Here is a 22,316-nt window from a genome sequence, read left to right as displayed (position 1 = left end):
AGTGTTATGAAGGGAGAAGCATAAAGGCTTGAGACAGGTTGTAGTAGGAGGACCTGGCCCAGTCCGAGTTACTGTTGAATGGAAAATTATGGTGTAGAATCATGTCCATTGATATGGAATAGCCACATAACATTATGAAGGGAAAAATAAGTTACAGAACAACAGAAATAGTATGATTTTTATATATACATATAAAAACGTGCATAGAAAGATATAGAATGACATGAAGATGTTAACGTGTGGTTAACTGTTACATTTTGGATGGTTTTGATTTTATACTGTTTCTCCTAAGTTCTCTTCAATCAATATATATTATTTATGTAATGAAAAAAAGTGGGGAAAAAAGACATTCATAATCCCTGTCCTTGAAAAGCTTGGATTTTAGCAAGGAAGACAGAATATGCAGATAAACCATGACCGTGCCATGTGGGACATCCTGTAAGTGTTGTGTGGTGAGTGCCTTTTCCTAGATTCCTAACAGCAGGCTGGTGGGGACAGAAAAATAAGGCAATTTGATGGTGGCACTGGAACCACTGCTCTATTATTAGTTGCTTCTGCAACTGTAACAAATTGCCACAAACCAAGTGGCTTGAAACGCAAAGTTCTCTGTAAATCAGAAATCTGCATGGTAAGACTCAACTGGTTCCCTGTGCAAGGTTTCACAGGGCTGAAATCAAAGTGTCAGCAGGGCTAGGTTTCTTACTGGAGGCTTTGGGGAATGAATCTTCTTCCAAGCTCATTCAAGCTCTTACCAGAATTTGGTTCCATGTGATTGTCAGATTGAGGTCCCATTTCCTTGCTGGTTGTCAACGAGGGGTCGTTCTCAGCTTCTAGAGGCAGCCTATATATTCAAGAACCTATATTCTGTGGCTCATGATCCATCCTTTAGCAACAATGGGCCAGATCCTTCTCATGGTTCGGTGTCTCTGACCTCCCCTTCTTCAGGGTAACATGTTGGTTCTAGATTGTCCATTTGTGTGAAAGAATCTCTCTCAGCCAAAGACTTGGGGGGTTCAGGGACAGAGTCATTTCAAGTAGGGTTTTAGAGCCTTACGTTGGAGGTCCAGAGCAGGACTTGCATTCTAGCAAGGCAAAAATCAAATAAAGGAGGCTTTTGGAAGAAACGCATACGTAGTGGTGATGAGGGGGAAACTGGTGAATGGATGGTCCTGTGGGTTCTTGGGCTATGTGGCAGCTCAAGAGCCTATCTCCAGTGAGGATGGAATTCCAATTAGAATGTCAAGTTTAGTTCTTATTCGCTGAAGAACATTGTGGGCTGAGTCTACAGGTTGGAGTTCTGTAGGACATGCTAAAGCTGGGTGACAACTGGCACCTATAATGAAGAGCTCCTAATTCTATCTTGTGGAGTTGTAGAGGCTTAGAAGAGGAGAGGCAGTGCATTTTATCCATGGTGCTAATGCTTGAGTTTTACAGTGTTCAGGGTTTTCTCCAGAGCAGCCCAATAGAGCACTTGCTTATTCCTACAGTTTGAGATGAGTTTGAACAAATGGAGATATATTGGCTTTGCCTTGAGGGAAAGCCCTGTCCTCTTGGCTTCTTGTCAAATAATCTCTGATTCTAACATTAACCTACCATCTCTCCTAGTTTGGTTCAACACGAAAAAGAGCAGCCTAGATACTACACATGAACTTGTATTTGTGGACTCATTTTGTCATAAACTGATAAGCATTTGAAAAGAGTAACATTTTTGAAGTTCTAAATGGAAACTTATTGTATTATTTATGCAGTTTTCCCTAAACTTTGTTGTACTCTCATGGAAAATGTGAGACATTGTAAAAATGATAGGTAAATATTCTGAAGGCAAATTTATGGAGGCATCTTTGGAATTTCTTTTTTTCCTTTTTCTTTTTCTTTCTTTCTTTCTTTCTTTCTTTCTTTCTTTCTTTCTTTCTTTTTTTTGCTGTATTTTGTGATCACACCACTATTTTTTTTTTCATACCACGATTTAGCCTGAATTTTAAAGCTTTCTACAAAGATAACATCTGTATTACTAGTCTAATTCTAGGATATTATTTGCTATGGATAATACCGCTAGCAATTTGAAAGAAGAGATTCAATTATGTACCTTAGAAAATGCAGGAGTTGAAAGTTGAAATGTTTTGCAGATTCAAAATAGGGAAGTAAAAAGCCACTTAGAAGTAGATGACATGCATGCAGTGAGACAAGGATGAGGTGATTGGTTTTTCTCTGTGTTACCTGCTTCGGTGTATATCCTGCCCAAGTGAGTTAAACATGCTCAGTCCAGACTTTCACTACTTGGGTTGCTTCCAGGTTAACCAGGCAACTGTAAAGAGTCTAATAAGCATTTGTCATTATATATAAGCTCATAGATATGACCTTTGTAATATACTTTAGATAATTATTAACCACTTCAACTATGAATGTTAAAGTCATTAGTTTGCCACCTCTTTATTTATCCGGATGTGAGGGTCCACAGTCCACATATGACCACACTCAATTCCGACACTTATTGCAAGATCGGATCCCTAAGATTACCTTTACTTCTGATACCACTTGCAAATTCAAGGGGTCCACACGACCATTCTTAAGACTCACAGAACTTGCTGAAATCTATTATATTCACAGCTACAGTTTGAGGGAAGAGCTATAGATTAACACCAGCCAGTGAAAGAAGTACACAGGGCAGAGTGTTCATTGTTTTCTTTCTGTGGTGTCAGGGCATTTGCTTACCTGGCCTTGATATGTAACAGTATACATGACACATTGCCAAGTGATAAGCTCACCCAAGTCTCAATATTCAGAACTTTTATTGTGGCTTCATTATGCAGGCATGATTCATTGCACATGTGGCTGATCCTATCTCTAGCCCCTTGTCAAACTGACAGCACATGATCCCCAAATTCCTTGTCTACATGACATTGCTGGTGTTCCTAAGGGTGGTCAACCCCTTGGGCAGCTGGCTAGTTCAGTTGGTAGAGCATTCAGTTCTTGATCTCAGTGTTGTAAATTGAAGCTCCATGTTGGGTGTAGAGATTACTTTAAAAGCTTAAAAAAAAAAAAAAAAAGAAGAAGAAGAATGATCAGTCCCTGCCCTAAATTCTATATGGTGAGGCCTGCCCACACCCTAAATCATATTGTTGGAATATCTGCCATGACCCAAGGTCCCTGGCAAATAAAGACACTCCTTTGCCCAGGGCAAAGTTGAAACCTTTTTCTGAGTAGATTAAATTCTTTGTTATGCACTTCAAATGTGTAGGACTTAATTAGGGGATTCTTGGATTTTGTAAAGAACGTTTTTCAAGATGAAATTTGAGCTATTTTATTTTTATAGTTTTATTACAGTGTAATTTACATATAATAATTTATTGTAACTAGTAACTGTATATTCATACATGCTTTATCACAATCCACACTTCTGTTGCCCCCTGAAAATTACTTTATGCCCCTTTTCAGCCAGTTCTTCCCCCATCCTTGTCCCCGATCAGTAGGGGATCTGCTTTCTGATGGTATAGTTTTACCTTGTCTAGAATTTCATAGGCATGGAATCATGTAGTATATTGTGTTTTGTGTCTGGCCTTTTTAACATAGCATAATAATGTTATTGAGATTCACCCATGTTGTTAAATACAATAGTCTGTTCTGTTTTAATTACTGAGTAGTATTGCATTCTGTGGATATACCACATTTTGCTTGTCTGTTCACTAGTTTTGGGTAATTTGGTTTATTTACTTATTTAAAATAATTTTTTTTCTATTGTGAATAACGCTGCTTTGGAAACCTATGCATGTGATGCTATATAGATGTGTATTTCATTACTCTTGGGTAGATACCTAGGTTTGGGATTGCTGAGTCATATAGTAAGGTTATGTTTAACTTTATAAGAAATTGCGGAACTATTTTCCAAAGGAGTTGCAGCATTTTGCATTCTCACCATAGCTGGAGCACAGGGGTGCAAGAGCACCTGGCCCTGGGTGTTCCAAATGGACCAGGTTCAGCTGGTCACATGTGCATGTGATGGTATTTCTGTATGGTTTTAAATTTCGTGTTTTAGTGACCAGTGATGGTGAGCATCTTTTTAAAGTATTGGTTAACCATCCATAAGTCTTCTTTTGTGAAGTATTTGTTCAGATCCTTTGCACATTTCGACAAATTGGTTTGTTTTAAAAAGTTTTTAGAATTCTTCATATATTCTGTTTACAAGACCCTAATTAGGTATATGTTTTGCAAATATTTCTCTAATTTGTGGTTTGCCTTTTTGTTTTCTTAGTGGTATCTTTTGATAAATTTTTAATTTTGATGAAATCTCATTTGTCCATTAGATATACTTAAAACATACACATAATTGTATCTTTTTAATGGCTCATGTTTTTGTACTCTGACAAATCATCGATGTGACCCAAAGTCATAGAGATTTGTTTCTATGTTTTTGTAGCCAGTGCACAGGGGTACAGGAGCCCCTGGCTCCGGGGGCCCCAAACAGACCAGGTTCAGGCTGCTTGCCCTTAACAAAATCCAAAGGCAGAGAGACACGTGTGAGGAAACAAGAAAGGAATTTATTTCAGTGAGGCCAACACCAGGAAGGCAGCGGATTAACGTCTCAAAGACCATCTTCAAAGTGCTGAAAATACTTCTAGGTTTATATAAGGAGAATGTGGGACAAAGGTGGGTGGGTACATGCAGGTGGGCTGTAAAGGTCAGGTCATCATTGTCTTGGGGTCAGTCACGTGGGGTCTTGTTGGCTCAGGGCAGTCTTCTTGCTTGAGAGGGTGGTTTTGGTTCCCAACAGGGGATGCTTTACCTGCAGGGTCTTTTGCCTGAGTTAAGAGATAAGCTGGAAAGAAGAACTTAATCAGTTGGAAAGTACAGACTGAGGTTCAAATGGAAGTACTTGACATCCTCTTTCATTTTCTTCTGTACATTTTGTATTTAGCTCTTATGTTTATGCCTATGATCCATTTTGATTTAATGTTTGCATACTGTGTAAAGAGGTCAAGATTTGTCTTCTTTTTCCCCCAATACAAAAACCCAGTTATTCTAGCTTCATTTATTGAAAAGACTGCCCTCCCTGTTGAATAACCTTGGCACCTTTGTAAAAAAATAGATTTTTAAGTCTAGGGCATTAAAGGAAGCTGATAGAGTTTCTGGTAGTGGCAGATACCGGTATTACGGAAAAAATTAAAATAAGGCTATCACCTCTTTTTGTAACACTGTTTTAAATAACTAGTTGCAACAAATTATATAAAAGATAAATGGAATGTGTGTAGGTCAGTAGAGATAAAGATAATACTATCTGCCAATGACGAGGGACGGTAACCTAAATGCTTAGGAGATTTAACAAAAACATATCTTGAAATGAGATGCTTAAATCATGAATTATAAGACATACATCTAACTCAGTTCAGTAATTTATTTTATCACTAGACAAAATAGAATGAAAAACGTAATACTTGTCTTATGAGAAAACAATCCAACAAGATAGAGGGCCAAATACAGAGAATTATAATACTTTAATAGAAAAGAAAACAGGGGATCCCTGGGTGGCTCAGTGGTTTAGCACCTGCCTTTGGCCCAGGGCGTGATCCTGGAGTCCCCACGTTGGGCTCCCAGCATGGAGCCTGCTTCTCCCCGATCCTGTGTCTCTGCCTCTATCTCTCTCTATGTCTATCATAAATAAATAAATAAATCTTAAAAAAAAGAAAAGAAAACGAATAATAAGAGAATATAATCTCCTCCTAGTTGAGTAGTCTTAATAAGGATGACAATACTAACAAAGTTAATTTATAGATTTAATACAATACCAGTTAAGATCCTGATAGGATGGTGAATTGGACTTGATTGAGAGTATAAATCACAGAATAAAGGAGCAGGAAAGAACTTCAGGGGAGAACATGTTAAAAATTATGCTTGTTCACAGAATAATTTGAGAGGATTAGAATTAGGAGCATATATATTTTGAAACAGTTAAATGGAGATAGAAGAGTAGGGAGCCATACAATGGAAGTAGAGAAGTAAGATTAGACCAGAAATTTAGGTTAAGTGTGATTCCTAAATGTTAGCATCAAATTAACTGAAATTACTGGCTTTGAGGTAGAAAGGGAAACTTTTGGGTTTCACCAGAGTTTGCCTATTTAAAGGCCTCTAGGCAGGCACTATAAGTCATGTAAGGGGGCTGGGATCATAGGGAATGTTGGACACTTTGAACTTGATATGTGTGTGCCCAATTAAAGAATAGTTTCTACTTGGTCCTAGCTGATTTTTGGCATATGGATGGATGGCCCAGTGGTCCTCCTTTTTCAAAAGAAGCCAGAAATCTATTTATGGAAGGAGAGTAGGGGAGCACACATAACCAATCACCTTAGTCTATTCAGGCTGTTAAAACAAAATGTCACAGACTGAGAGGCTTATAAACAACAACAGGAATTTTAATTCTCTTAGTTCTGGAGACTAGAAGTCTAAGGTTGAGACATTGGAATGATAACAGTCTCGTGAAGGTCCTCTTTCTGGTTCATTGCTAATATCTCCCTGTGTGCTCATGTCGTGGAAATGGATAGAGATCTCTTTGGAAACTCTTTTATAAGGGCACTAGCCCCACTCATGAGGGCTCCACCCTCATAACCGAATCACCTCTCAGAGGCTCCTAATACCATCACTTTTGAAAGTTAGGATTTAACATATGAAATGTGGGGGCATACATTCTGACTATAGCACTTACTGATCTTCTGATTTTTAAATATTGGGAATTAATGTATTGGCCAAACAAAACAGGAAGGGGGGAAAGATTACTCGTCTAATTAGTGATTGTGTAGGTTAGAGCAGAACAAAAAGGAATTTTGCCATTCAAAAAGTATGTTAACAAGACCACTTGAATGCAGGTTAGTAAGAGTGATGGAAACACAATAGAAATATCAGAAATAAATTGATAGCAGCATATGAGAAATCAAATAAAATAAAAACTAATAGCAATTGGTGTTTAACAAAAGTCATTGTTGGATGATAGTATGAAGGAAGCTACATCTAGAGCTATTTTAATCTCACACCATGCAAAATAAATTTTAGATGAGTTAAATATTGTAAAACAAATATTATACTTACTTTTGTTATGGAGAGGAAACCATTTATATATTATTGAAGCATTAAAGGAGTAAAGTAGAACCAAGGTGGGTATGTTTGATTGTTAAAAAATTTGATTCTCTGATATAAAGAGAAAAGCAGTACCTTGAGAACAGTGTTTGTAGTTTTTCTATGATCAGTAAGATTCTTCCTGTAATTGGAGATATATCCGTAAGGGTAGATGCAGTAGATAGATAACCAACAATGGTTTACATTTTCACCAAGGATGATTTACACTGGAGAAAATAACATTAATATGTGTGACCTAAAGATCTTCATTTGTTAAATGAAGTTAATAATAAACACCCTATTTCCTAGGGTGTTTTGGAGGTATAAATACGATATATGATGTATGCTTCTTAGCACACTGCCTGGAACCATAGATGTTAAATTCTTATTTATTATAATCATTTTCATTATTATTATTTTCCAAAGCAGGTTTCGAAGTTACTTATCAAGGCTTCTTCCCTTTTTAACCCAGATGGCTAAATTAGCAGTTTTCCCCAAGTTTACATTTGTGGAGTTTACAAAGTACTTTCACATATTGTCTCATTGATTCTCACTCTAGCCCTGGGAACTCTGAATTTCTTCTCAGTGGGGGCTTTCAGGATTCACTCTTCGGAGTCACAGCTTGGTTTTTGGGCATCACCCTTTATTGCTCCACCTATAACATCAATTCAAACTAATTCAAGAACTCCCCACTCTGACCACAGCCTTCTCTCCTTCCTGCTTGTCTGTTTTTCTTTGCCTACTGGAGCCATTCTCTGACCTTTAGTTCTTTGACTCCTGTACCTTCTCCTAACGGCTTTTCTTTCTTTTGTCCTTATTTTCTGTTATAATTTTTCATGCTGTTGTGATCATATCTAGTGCCTGTTTCTGCCTTATTCTGTCCTTCTCAAAGACTAAGAAGTCTATGACAGGCAGAGGATTTAAATGGACATTTCTTCAAAGAAGTGAGGTTGAGGGGTGCCTGGGTGGCTCAGATGGTTAAGCATCTGCCTTTGGTTCAGGTTATGATCTCAGGGTCCTGGGATCAAGCCCCACCTTAGGCTCCCTGCTGGACCTCTCCCTCTCCTGCCTACCACTCCCCCTGCTTGTACTTTCTGTCAAATAAATAAATAAAATCTTTAGAAATAATTTTTTTTAAAGAAGAGAGGTTGAATGGCCAATAAGCACATAAAAAGATATTCAACATCAAGGAAATGCAAATGAGAATCACAATGAGTTACTACTTCACATCCACTAGAATAGTTAATGGTAAAAAAAAAAGACAGTTGCAAGTGTTGGCAAAGATGTGGAAAAATCAGATTCCTCATATATTGCTGGTCTTCTGAACATTAAATGAAGCACCTGCTATGGAGAAGCCTGGCAGTTCCTCAAAATAATAAATACAGAGTTACCATGTGACCCAGCAATTCTACTCATTACTTATATTCATAAAAACATGCATCCATACAAAGGCTTGTATATAGATATTCATAGCAGCATGATTCCAAATAGCCGAGAAAGGAAAACAACACAAATGTGTACCAACTGATGAATGAATAAACAAAATGTGTTTTCTCTGTACAACATAATATTCAGCCATAAAGAAGAAGTACCAAAAAAAAAAGTACCACCGATATATGCTATAACATGGATGCAACTTGAAGACCTCATGCTAAGTAGAAGAAGACAGTCACAAAAGACCATTTATTCTATGATACTATTTATATGAACTCTCCAGAACAGATAAATCTGTAGGGATAGAGAACATATTCGTGGTTGCCTGGGGCTAGGGGTTAGAAAGTGGGGGGATGGGGAATGGCTGTTAATGGTGAGATTTCTTTTGAGGGTAATGAAATGTTACAGAAATAAATTGTGGTGATGGATAAACAACTCTGTAAAATATACTTAAAATATTTAATTGAACTGAGTTGTACAAAACTTTGAACTATACAGTTTATAGGAAAATTTCATGGCATGTGAGTTATATCTCAATAAAACTGTTAAACTAAAAAGAAAAATAAATCTCTGGTCATTGACTCTTAGCACATATTATTTCTCAGCCTGAGTGCTGGAACAAGTTGATTTTGAGAGTACACCCCGTGACTGTGTAGTATTGCCATTGAACTTGGGGTTAGGGATGTTATTCCAGTTGACTAGATTAAATAGAGAGCTTTTCTCTCTTATAGGTCTTGTGGATTATTTTTAAGAGGTATTTTAGGGGAACCTGGCCGGCTTAGTTGGTGGAGTATGTGACTCTTGAACTCAGGGTTGTGGGTTTGGGCCCCACACTGGGTGTAGAGATTACTTAAAAATAAATCTCTTAAAAATTTAATTTGCTTTTTTTTTTTTTTTTTTCTGGCTTCAGCTTAGTGTGAGGAACACAATTTACTGTCTAGCTCTTGGTTATCATTCTGGCGATTATTTCTTCCTTTATAGTATATGCATAAGGAGCCGACAGACACTTAGCTAAATAATAGAATCATTTTTTCCCCATGCCGTTTCAGGTCCATGCCTTTGTTTTGTCTCTTTGTTCATCTTACTTTACTCTTAGTTTTAATCTCTTTGGGAGGCTTTGACAATCTGATCAAAATTATAAGAAATCTCTCTTCAGAAAACTGCATGTGAATTTGTGCACCAATTTTGCTTATAATTTCAAGGGGGGCACACAAAAAAAAATTTCAAGAGGGTTACAGGTTTCACCAAGGATTAGAATCTCAACTCTGGGGGCACCTGGGTGGCTCAGTCAATTAAGCATCTCCCTTTAGCTCAGGTCATTATCCCAGGATCCTGGGATTGAGCCCCACATTGGGCTCCCTGCTCAGGGGAGAACCTGCTTCTCCCTCTCCCTCTGCTTGGTCTTGCTCATTCTACTCAAATAAATACATAAAAAAAAAAAAAATCTCTGCACACTCACTTTGGTGATCTCATATACTCCTGGGGGTGAGGTTATCATTTATATGCTGGTAATTCCACAGTCTTTATCTTTTGTCCAGATTTTTGTGCCAGGACATTCCAACCAACTGTCCGGGTCTCTACTTGGACACTCCACAGACACTTTGGACTCACACTCCACTACACTTTGGACTAACTGTAGATAGTCTACAGTTAGAACATGATCTTCTCCTTCCAAACTCTACCTCTCCTCCTGAGATGAGTGTCTGATTGAACAGGAGTCCAAACCACAATGCTCTGGCTACTCTAGTCTAAACCAGATCATTCTTAATTTCTTCCATTCTTAATTTTGTCCATAAATGAGCATCGTGCTTAATTTCTTCCTTTCCCTCCACATATAATCAATCATCAGGTTTCTTAATTGTGTTAATTCTGTGTTTCCAAAATTTCATTTTTGTTCCCATTCCCATCCTAGTCGAAGTCATCCTCTCGGTGGAGATTCAGTCTCTTTCTCTCTTGGCCGCCTGTAATTCATTCCCCACATGACAGCTGGTGAACCCTCAGTGGCTCTCCAGTGTCGTTAGGTTGAATTCCCAAGTTTCTGACCTCTTTGCCACCGTCTACGAGGCCTGTGTGAAGCAGCTCCAGCTGGCCTGTTTGGCCACTTGGTTCTTCACCACAGTCCGTTTTTCATTTTCTCTGTTATGCCACGCCGTCTCTCCCTTTCATGTCTTTGCATGTTCTCTTCCTTCCCTGTTTCTGCCTCCATTCCCCCACACCTTGCAAACTCATTACTCAGTCTTTAGGTCCTGGCTTTAGGTTTCCCTTCTTCTGGACACCTGTCCATTCATAGAGCCCTTTGGAGGCATTCACTTATCCTTCTTCCTCTGCGATAGCATTTGTACACTTTTGTAATTACCTCCCTACTCTCTCTGGACTCAATGCTGGGAAGGGAGACACTGTTTATGTTGGTCTTATTTATCATGGCATCGCTAGTGCGTATTTAGCCCTGCACCTGGCAGAGGTGTTCAATATATTTCTGTTGAATGAATAAGAGTATTTCCTTCTACCTAAACTATCTTCTTACTTACCTTCTCTCTACTCTCTGCCCTGCTTACATAGTTAAGGTCCATTGATTAACTCAACAAATACGTTAGGAACTCCTTTATTCCAGGCACTGGTTTAAGCACTGGAGATAATAATGATGAATGAGACAGTGAATATTTCTGCCTTTTGGGAGCTGATAGTCTATGGGTGGAGACAGATAATAAACAGATAAATAAGTAAAATAGAGAGTATGTGAGTATAAGTGCTAAGGAGAAACAAAAGACAGGAAAGATGGATGATGCACATTTTAGAGAGGTGGCTACCCCACCTTCATGGAGACTTGAAGCACATGAGGAGGCTACCAATAGCTGTGCTGCTCTCTGGAGAAAGAACACTCCAGGCAGATAGAAGGGCAGAGGTGTTTAGGCACGAGTGAGCTGGAAGAGAGGAACAGAAAGGAGACCTGTGGGAGGTGAGGTCAGAGAGGTAAACATCTCAGAGTGTTTCTGTCTTAATCTGATCCCTGGGCTTCCTCCGCAGTTGGAAGCTGTTTTCAGCTCTCAATGCTGTGAATTTACCAGAAACGAGAAGAAAGTTTCCCTTCTTAGCAGTTATCTGTGAATCAAGGGCTACAGAAGTGCTTGCATAGAGGGCTGCCAGGTTGGTGAGGTACGTGCCAAGGCACTTCTTTAACAGGTGATACCCCTGGGGACGTTTTTTTGCCTCTTCCTCAATGGCATTGGGGGGCGGGCAGTGGGAAAGTAGGGCATCGCCGTCGTCAACCTCGCAGGTCGGGTCACCCACAGTTCACCTCCGCCCTTTGTTTCTGTTCCTTTGTGTTCTTGCCATCTTGGGGGCATCGTGAACATCCTACAGTTCTCTCAGCCACTGTCTAGAGTGACAGTTTTGAAGATAAATCACTGCTTTCAACTTGTTTCTCTTTCTCCGCTTGGCTTTGTTCCAGAAAGTAGAGGGCCAACAGGGGTTTCAGTTAATTATGTGTTGGGTTAGTGTGTGTTGAGTTAGTTTGGGTTTTTTATGGACTTCCATATGCAGACTCCAGTTGCTCTGCCCTTGTGGAACACAGCACTTCAGGGTGGGTCTCCCCTGGGATGCTGGCACCCCACACAGGAAGTGAGAGGCCTCCTCTGGACACAGTCCCACTGCGGGTGGGGCAGAGATCCAGGGCTCTCTGAAGTCTATATTTAGCGATGGGAGAAGCCTCTGCTAGGCTGTTGTGTCCTTCCTTTTGGTGCGATTCACTAATGGCAGCGTGCTCTGTGGATAGGGGCTGCAAATTGTAAATTGATAGGTGGTAATAATTGGAAAAATGATCAGACTCCGTTTTTCTTCTCCTCTGGGGGGAAACATGCGTCAGGAATCACTAACGCAGAGGGCGACGGGCAAGGGCTTTTTCAGCCAGCGTTCCAGCTCTAGTGCTGCAGTGCTTCCGTCCTGATTAGAGAGGAGAGAATCCAAATTTGGCAGGAGGTGGCCAGTAGACTAGTATCTGTTTGCCACTTTTTGCTCCAAAAAGCCCTGCCGCAGAGTTGCCATGGCAGCCGGAGAGGATTTAATGGCAAAGGCTCAGCTCAGGGAGCAGCGCCGCCGGTGGCCCCAGCCTTCCCCTCCCCGGCCGTCAACCCCAGGGCCTGGTACCCCCGGGTATCCGTGTGCCGTGGCTGCTGAGAGCACACGTGTGATGCCCTGGGGCTGGAGGGGCCTTCAGATTCCAAGGGTGGCCACTTCTGTCTCCTGTTTCCCCTTGGGCGTAGCCCTCTGAAGTCCCATCCTGCAGTCCACCTTATCAAATCATTTGCAGTTCCTTAAATATGCTCTTTCATGCTCCTGTACTTTTATACATGCAGTTTCCTCTGCCTAGAACGCTCCCCTCCCCAACTGTCTGGAAAATTCCTACTCATTTTCAAAATGTGGCTTAGATACTGCCTCTTATTCCACAGTGCTTCTTCTAACCCCTCATGCTCCGTGCAGAATTACGCAGTTTCCTCTGCCATCTCAGCCTTGCTACGTATCACCTGATTTGGAAATGACTGTATTTTTGTTTCTTCTTCTCTAGACTGTAAGTTATTTGCATTTAAGAACTGTTATTTTTTTAATGAATTTCGTATCCCCAGGCCTAGCCCACAAGTAGTAAACACTTCATAGTGTTTGTTGAGGGAATGAAGTGTTTCTTTTTTTTTTTTTTTTTAATTTTTTTTTAATTTATTTATGATAGTCATAGAGAGAGAGAGAGAGAGAGAGAGAGAGAGGCAGAGACACAGGCAGAGGGAGAAGCAGGCTCCATGCACCGGGAGCCCGATGTGGGATTCGATCCCGGGTCTCCAGGATCGCGCCCTGGGCCAAAGGCAGGCGCCAAACCGCTGCACCACCCAGGGATCCCGAATGAAGTGTTTCCACATCATCCTACGTACTTCTTATCCTGGAAGCGTTGCATGCCACGTAAAGGACCGACTGTGTCGTGTCTGGCTAGGGCTTCATCTGCTCTCAGGCTCCAGAAGGTTGAGCCGATCTAATTGGTCTGTAACTCATTCACCTTTTATTTATTTATTTATTTCCACTTTCCATTTTGAATTGGAGGGGCGCTGGCGGAAAGAGCCACCCTTGGGATCCTGTCCCCCAAGGGTTCAAGTCAGTGTGGCCTTTGGTTACTTGACCGGCTTGTAAATCTCAGTTCCCTCTTGTTGAATTAGGATGGGTGAGGATAGTGCCTATGATGCTCTATGGCCCCAAAGTAAATTCTTGGTAAATCTTAGGTTCTCTCCTTTGCCCTATCTTCCTTGAAGAAAATGAAAGAAAACTAGAAGTTTAAATAGTTTGCACCATCTCTAGCATCCTTATCTGCATTGGGTCGCTCAGTGTCCACTGCCTTGCCCTGAGCACAGCTGGAGAAATCGCCTCTTTCTATGTCTCTTGTCCCTTTTCCCGAACTTCCGTGCTTGCCTGTTTTTGTCTTTGGTGTATCTGTCCCCATGAGTTTACTCTGTCCTGCCTTTTTGGGCATACCCTGTATTTCAAGAATTTCAATTTAAAATGAATTTATCCATTTCTCACCTTCAGCGGTTCCCAGGACTATATCTCGACTCTAATACATGCTCCCACGCCCTACCTGCCGTCCTCTGTAATGTTTGCCTTACAGTTCAGTGTTCAGCATTTTTCACCATTCCTGTAACTGAAGTTCAAAACTCTCTTAGGTTGCTTTGTAGTGCTCTTTGCAAATGTGTCCTTCTCGATACCACATGATACTGCTGCATGTCTGTCATACATGCCAATGCCTGTAGGTGTCTGGGCTGTCGGTTTGTGAATGTGTTTTTCTCTTGTTGCATCTCTTCCTACTTTCATTCCCACTTTTGGTATTTTATTCATTCTTGCTCCTCTATAGAATATGAGCTAATATGAACTAAAGAAATTTTTAAGTTGTTAGTAGGTCTAGCAAAGACTCCTTGAGATAGCAATGAAAATTGGCTTTTCGGGGCAGCCTGGGTGGCTCAGTGGTTTAGCGCCACCTTTGGCCCAGGGTATGATCCTGGGGGCCCAGGATCGAGTCCCACATCAGGCTCCCTGCATAGAGTCTGCTTCTCCCTCTGCCTGTGTCTGTGCTCTCTCTCAATCTGTGTCTCTCATGAATAAATAAATAAAATCTTTTTAAAAAAATTGGCTTTTCACTCCAGTTTATTGGTTATCTGTGACAGTGGTTCTCCACCTTGAAAGGATGGGGCATAGGAGCCAGGGCATGTAATCATGAATCCATGGGCTCCAGCCCCTTCCCAACCATTTATTTACCCAGGGGCAGAGTCCAAGAAGACTGTTTAGGAAACCTTTTCAGTATGTTTTATAGCCTCCTATTTGGTGTCTTTGCTCTCTTGGTTTAAAAAAACCCAACTTATCGGTAGATTTGTTAGTTAAAGTAATCTGGTTTGCCAATGTCATGCTTATTTGAGAGTTAGTTATTTGTTTCATTTCCCAAAAAATGAAATTGGCAAATACAGTTCATTTTGTTTGAAATGAAAACTGAAACTAATGTAAGGATTTATTTACCTGGCTAATGGCATTTTTAAATCAAAAGGCAAGAAGGTGCAATTTTAATGAATCATAAATTTGTCTGTTTGACACATGCACTTTTCCTACTCAAATATTCGGTTAAATGCCATTCAGTTAAAATTTAATTACTTACGAACATGTTGCCATGGATTGAATGAACTTCAGGATGCTGGAAACAATATTAAATGTTAATACAGAACAGTTACAATGATTTATTATTTTGTAGGAAATATTTTGGGAATAGAGCAGGTTGGACACGGCATGAAACACCAAATCAGAAGGACTAAGTTTAAATTCATGCTCTGGCATCTACTAGCTCACTTGGGTCATGTAGTTAGTCCCTAGGGCCTCAGTTTTATCCTCTGTGGAATGGAAATAGCCTCTAGCTCTTAAAATTGTTGTGAGGATCAAATAAAGTCATGAATGTGACAGTTCCTAGGACCCAGACATCCAGTAAGTGTTAATAGAATCAGAATCTCACCCGGCGAGCCTAGTCAGTAGAGCATGAGTCTCTTAGAATCGGACTCTAAGGCCTATAAATCATTTTAAATGTTGTGTGTATGCACACACATATGTTGTGTGTATGTGCATTTGAATATGTGGAGTGTGTAAGGAATTAAAGGCATGTATTCATAGACTGTGGAGGTTGGAGACTGTTTTGCATATAATGGTGTATATATGTGCAAGTGATTTTATTTCCTGAGGATATCGTTTAAGATCATCTTCTGTTGAAGTAAATTCTTCCATACCATACATATAGGCTGAAGAATGAGTGGTGTTAATTTTATAGTGTTATAGACATGCTAGAGTTCTTCTCTGCCTGCTGTGTTATTTTATACCTTGTGCCAGACCGCTTCTAGAGGGCTACTTAATTGTTGTTGTTTTAAAGTTCATTTATTTATTTTTTAGTAATCTCCACACCCATTGTGGGACTCTAACTCATGGACCCTGAGATCAAAAATCACTTACTCTTCCGACTAAGCCATCCAGGCACCTCAAGGCCTACTTAGTTTTTATTATGGCTAATGACCTAATAGTCGTGAATACTCCTACACAGATTTTTCTTCCAAATAATGGATAATGTTAGTATAAGAGTCCTGTTGTATGCCCATATCAGAAAGTGTTGAATTTAGTGCCTTACTATCATATGTAAAATTCCTGAAAAGGCAAATAGTTTTCTTAATGATATACATCACTGAGTATATACTGCATGATAGCTATTTTATGTATAGTATCAGTAACATTAAACTATAAAATAGGTATAAAAAACTATAAAACTATGCAGTTTTATACATAAGGAAAATGAGGCTCAGAAAGAAGCATATTCCCCAAGGGTAGAGAACTGTTAAGAAAGAGAGCCAGAAAGTAGGCTCAGATTGGTCTGACCCACGCCTGATAGAAGGCTACTGTTCATTCACTAGGATAAATCAAGAGTGTGCTTTAAGGTATATAAGAGATTGCAAATACAGTGAGAACATTTTTGGCCTTGGAGAAGGCAGATTCCTGCAGGACGGTCAGACAAGGTATCTGTTCTCAGCAGGTTGTGAAAGGCGATGGTCACTGATCCAACAGCAAAGGCCTAGGAGCCTCTGGCCCTCCTTTTTCCCAAGCCTGTTTTCCTATTGTCATGTGATGATTATTTCTCCTTCTTCTTCTTCTTCTTCTTCTTCTTACTTCTTACTTCTTTCTTCTTTCTTCTTTCTTCTTTCTTCTTCTTTCTTCTTCTTTCTTCTTCTTCTTTCTTCTTCTTTCTTCTCCTCCTCCTCCTCCTCCTCCTCCCCCTCCTCCTCCTCCTCTTCTTCTTTTCTTCTTCTTCTTCTTCTTCTTCTTCTTCTTCTTTTTCTTCTTTTTTAAAGATTCTTTATTTATTCATGAGAGACACACACAGAGAGGGGCAGAGACATAGGCAGAAGGAGAAACAGGCTCTATGCAGGGAGCCTGATGCCGGACTCAATCCCGGGACCCCAGGACCATGCCCTGAGCCGAAGGCAGACACCTAACCACTGAGCCACCCAGGCATCCCTGTCATGTAATTTCTGCAGATACTTCTCCAGGCATTGCTCATCACTTAGAACTGTGCATCTAACTCCTCTTCCCACCCCATTTCCACAGCCCACCTGCCTGCTCCCCACAAAAACAGACAGCAGGATTGTGGTGAGGACTGTGTGATGAGTGAATTAATATGTGTAAAAGGTGTAATACAGCATCTGGCACATAGTAAGTACTCAATAAACCTTGGCTGGCATTATTTTTTATTGTTCTTGTTAACAGTATCCTTGGTAGTGCTGGTAAATGATTCCAAGTTTTCATGACACTTCCCACAAGGACCTGTGTGTTCTCTGCCCTGGAGCTGGCTTTGTGCCATGTCCCTTGCCAGATTTCCCAGGCATGGCAAGCTCACTCCCGTGCACAGGATCGATGGAGAGAGAGGGAGTAGGGGAGTACTTGTTTCCACACAAAGATGGTCAGAAGGTTTTCTCTGTGTGCTAGTTCCCTGTCATCAGACACAGGAACAGTCTGAGAATTCCACTTCTAAATAACATCTTTCTGCTTGGCTTCTTTCTTTCTTCTTATCTATGTAGAACATTAATGGTATTGTAGTCATGAACATTATTACAAATTCGGGGGTTTTTTTGTTTGTTTGTTTTTAGTTGGGTGGTTTGTAGCTTATCCCTGGCCTTCGTGCTTGAACCTCTGCAGTATGTGACATGACTGCACCTGCAAAGGCCTCTCAGGTCCTCCTCCCTGTGACATACGCACTTTTGTTTTCTGTTTAATTTTTTTTTTCTGGTATCGTTTTATATTGTCCATTCCAGCATGTGTATTGACTTGCTTTTCAATTTTCTCACCTAGTTCTTATATTTGGTTATATTTCCTGATTTGAATCCTATTTTATATAGCAAAGCAACAGAGTTTAACAACGTGGGAAGGCTGTTGGCAGATAGATGATTTCATAAAACTTTCTGCGGACCCAGTAGAATGGAAACCAGCGCACCGGAGGTTCTTTTGACTGCTCTCTTACTTAAAAGCATTCCTACTTGTACCTCCCACACCACTGATCCATGGTAGACCTTGCTTTTCTCAGTTAAGAGTATTTGGCTCTTACTTTCTTTTTGGGTAGATGAGAACATCCACAATCTTTGCCATCTCCTCTACTTTAAAAAAAAAAAGATTATTTATTGATTTATTTATTTATTCATTCATTCATTCATGATAGACACAGAGAGAGAGAGAGAGGCAGAGAGACAGGCAGAGGGGGAAGCAGGCTCCATGCAGGGAGCCCGATGTGGGACTCGATCCTGGGACTCCAGCGTCATATCTTGGGCCGAAGGCAGGCGCTAAACCGCTGAGCCACCCAGGGATCCCCTCTCTTCTACTTTTTAACATTAAAAAAAAAATCTGTTTCAGTGTAATTTCTGACTAATCTTTCCTTTTCTAAAATATAAATGTATAGCATATAAAAGGGATGATTTAAGATTTGGACATTATTTTGTTGATATGTAATGGACCTTTTTAATAAACAATATTTATTGTAGTTACCTCTTTTCAAAAGTCATTTACATTTTCTAGAAAATGAGAATTCTGAAAAGTGAAAGAAATTAAAATCACTTTATTCTAACATCCAGAGATGACTGTAGTTAAAATGTTGATGTTTTCCCCTCTAGTCTCCATTCAACTTTATATATTCAATTTTATATAATTTTATAACTCATAACTTTATATATTCAATTTTATAACTCATTTTTACAATTATATATTCATTAGCAAAAGTTTATGTTTTTATAATTTTACTTTTTATATAATTATATTTTCGTTAGCTAATGTTTATATATAAACTATAATTCATGTTATTTGGCAGTCTTAGGATACTCTAGTAATTTTTAGGCACAAGTTTGACAAAAAATAAAACAAATTAATTATTTAAAAACTAAAATAGATAGTTTCTAATTATAAGGTATACATTACAGAAATTTAAATATTAAAAAAATGCATCATGATAAAAGTCCTCCAGTTCCTCCAGCCCCCATTATTTACAATTAATTAATTAAAAGAAAACTGATTAGATTGGTGAAATGTCTGTTCATCTTTGATAAAATTTGTGAATGAGTATGGAATAGATGTTCTTTGCTTTTAGGCTTAGTCAAATTAGGCAGTGGACCAGAATGTGTTCTTGTGAAATAACATCTCAATATTTTTCTCCATGCTTTAGGTATGTGTTCTTTTTGGATCCATGCAATCTGGACTTGATAAACCGAAAGATCAAGTCTGTAGCACTCTGTGTAACAGCATGTCCAAGACAAGAATTGAAAACCCTAAGTGATGTTCAGAAGTTTGCAGAGATGAATGGTGAGACATGAGGCCATCCAGGTCCTCACGCTGGTCACTTCCTCTCACTGTTGAAAATTGTGTATTTGCTTTCCAATATAACTAGTGTTAGATCATCAAAGAACCTTAAAAAAGAGAAAGAGAATTGAAAGTGCTTTTGGACTTTCTTGATGAAAAAGATAATAGTCACCTGGGGAGCTTGTTAAAACTCCAGATTCCTAGGCTCCCCCCAGGGAAATTCTGACTGAGTAGGTCTTTGGGTTCTGGAAATTTGTTGTTGTTGTTGTTTTCTTTTTTATAAATGTCTCAGGTGATTTTGATGTAGCCTCTTTGAGCATTTGGGAATTACTAGAGACTATTCTTTGTGAAATGTCTTTTTTTTCTTTTTATCTTCCTAAGTATTGATTAAAAGTGTTTCAATGAGTATATTTTGTTTTTATCCCTGGATAATCATATATGTCTATTATAAGAAATTTGAAAAATTCAGGAAAAGGAAAATGAAGTAAAAACCAAAATTCTACCATCTTCGAATTATGTTGGTGCATTTTGCTTTTTTAAATTCAACACTGTCTCATAAGCATTTTTCTTTTATTTTTTTATTTTTTTTAAAGATTTTATTTATTCATGAGAGACACACAGAGAGAGAGGCACAGGCAGAGGGAGAAACAGGCTCCGTGCAGGGAGCCCGACGTGGGACTTGATCCCAGGTCTCCAGGATCATACCCTGGGCTGAAAGTGGCGCTAAACCACTGAGCCACCTGGGCTGCCCACATAAGCATTTTCCTAAGAGTAAAGTTTTGCGAAACTTTGAGGTTAAACATATACGAATTAGCTGAGAAAACATAGTCCATTTCCAGATCTCTGACTCCATTCCCTTGGGTTTCCAATTTCCAGGAGCTGTCCTCACTTCCCTCTGACTTACCTCAATTCTCTTCAGAGAATTTTATTTTTAACCTCTCTTCATGGAGGGCCACAAACTGTTAGCCTGTAGTTTTGAACTTCCATGAGGTTTCATGTTTGCATTTTGTGTGCTGAGATCCCTGGAGCTACCTTCACCCTACCTGAATTGACAAGCTCATTTTGGTTCCTAGAAACAAGGGCTAACTCAGGCATGCATTTGGTACAACTTCTAGCTGGGTGAAGAGACAGCTTAGGAACGTAGCTGCACACACACCTCTACGTGGCTCCAGGTCTTCCCGAGATGTTGGTCTCTGTAGAAGGACCACATGTCCTTCCAGACTGGCAGTATTCTTATCCTAACACTCCATGCCCTCAGCATGAGGTGGTGGGAAGAGCATGAGATTAATGTGACTCTGGATTCTGATTCTACTGCTGTCACTAACTGGCTCTGTAATGAGGGACAGAAGGTATAGCCTCTGAACTAGATTGTTTCATCTGGGGGAAAAAAATGGATTAAAAGCAATACCTCCTTCATAGGTAGTTGTGAGGAATAAATGAGATGATGCATGAATCTTTGGCACTTGGTGGGCACTGAATAAAGAGGTACCAACTATCCTTCAAGATCTCATTTTTTATTCCCACAGGATATCCTTACATGTATTGATTTGCTGAGTCTAATAGTGCAACAGTTGGCCCTATCGTTATCAAGTTTCTTAGGGAGGAATGTGTTATCCCTTACAGAATTTTCTAAAATCTTAGGCAGCGTGAGCATGCACAGTTCACTCTGTGAGGTGGTGGTATTGAGTCATTAAGATTATTGGCTCTAGAACCAGATTATCTGGGTTCAAATGTTGGTCCTACCAATTACTAACCATGAGACCCTGGGCAAGTTACTTGATCTATAGATGCCTCAATTTCTTCATTTATGATGGAGATAATATTTGTACAAAAACTATTTCATAGGTTGTTATAAGGACCTCATAAATGAAAAATGCTTAGTAGAGTGTCTGGCAAATAGCAAATTGGCAAAAAAAAAAAAAAAAAAGTGTTGGTTACCCCTGTTACATTACTACTGTTAATGTTCTTATTCCTTCAGTGGAATGTAATATTTTCCTGCCTGTAGTCTCTCTCTACTTCTAGCCCCTTACATATTGCTGCCATATTAATGTTGCCAGAGTTTCAATACTATTAATTCCTTACTTAGAAATCATCAGAGGAAAAAAGAAAGAAAGAAAGAAAGAAAGAAAGAAAGAAAGAAAGAAAGAAAGAAAGAAACTATATGTCTTACCTTGGCATTCAAAGCTATGACCTAGTGTCAAACTATCTTCTAACACGTTTTCTTGAACCCACTGGGTATGAGTCTTGGTCCCTTGAACTTGACATGTCATCTGGAGGGCCAGAAGAGAGTTAGTTCATTGTCAACTGTATTGCCTGCTGTGATGATCTGGGAAGAAATCCCCCATGCCGCCCTGCTGGTATGTTTATTTCCAGGCCATTATCCTTTTAAGTGATTATGATACTGAGTATGGCCTATTATGGCCAGTGTATAAGACCTTTCTGGTGAGTTTTGCAGCTTTTTTTTTTCACAGTGTCTTACACAAAGCAGGTGTTCAAGAATATTAATGAATAAATATTATTCCAGAAAACAGACTTCTTAAATTGGTGCCTAACTATACAGGCACCCTTAGGCTTTTGAGGCAGCTGTTTGCAAAATAAGTTAACGTGTTAGGCATAAAAAGTATTAATAATGGCAGCATCAAGAAACACAGCAGTGGAGGATAGAGAAGATAAATATTTTAAAAGGCAATAGAAAAACTATGAAATTGTAATAAAGAAGGGAGCCTTTGGTGGAGGGACCTAAATACTTTTATTTTAGTAGCAACCCTAAGTTGAAAATTCTGAATTTCTCAAAAAGAAATCTATGTTGTTCTTTGGATTGGTGACTTAATACTGGACCTGTAAGATTTAATTCCAACATTGTTCTTGTCATGGAGAGAATTCTGTGTCTATTT

General features: G+C 39.4%; 1 protein-coding gene across 19 annotated transcripts in view; it reads left to right on the top strand.

Annotated features, from left to right (window-relative positions):
- Positions 1–22,316, top strand: part of SLC44A1 (solute carrier family 44 member 1) — a 192,394-nt gene that overhangs the window by 70,998 nt on the left and 99,080 nt on the right. For all 19 annotated transcript variants that reach the window (XR_011995462.1, XR_003235584.2, XR_011995460.1 and 16 more), the window contains one exon: positions 19,289–19,425. Coding sequence is in view for 12 of the 19 variants with exons in the window: in XM_072727798.1 (XP_072583899.1) it covers positions 19,289–19,425 (137 nt within the window). In the remaining 7 variants the exon portion in view is untranslated. The remainder of the gene's footprint in view (positions 1–19,288; positions 19,426–22,316) is intronic.

This window comes from Vulpes vulpes, chromosome 12 (genome assembly GCF_048418805.1).
Source record: "Vulpes vulpes isolate BD-2025 chromosome 12, VulVul3, whole genome shotgun sequence".
Classification (NCBI taxonomy): Eukaryota; Metazoa; Chordata; class Mammalia; order Carnivora; family Canidae; genus Vulpes; species Vulpes vulpes.
Note: the sequence above shows the minus strand (reverse complement) of the source record. Positions and strands in the feature narration are given on the sequence as shown.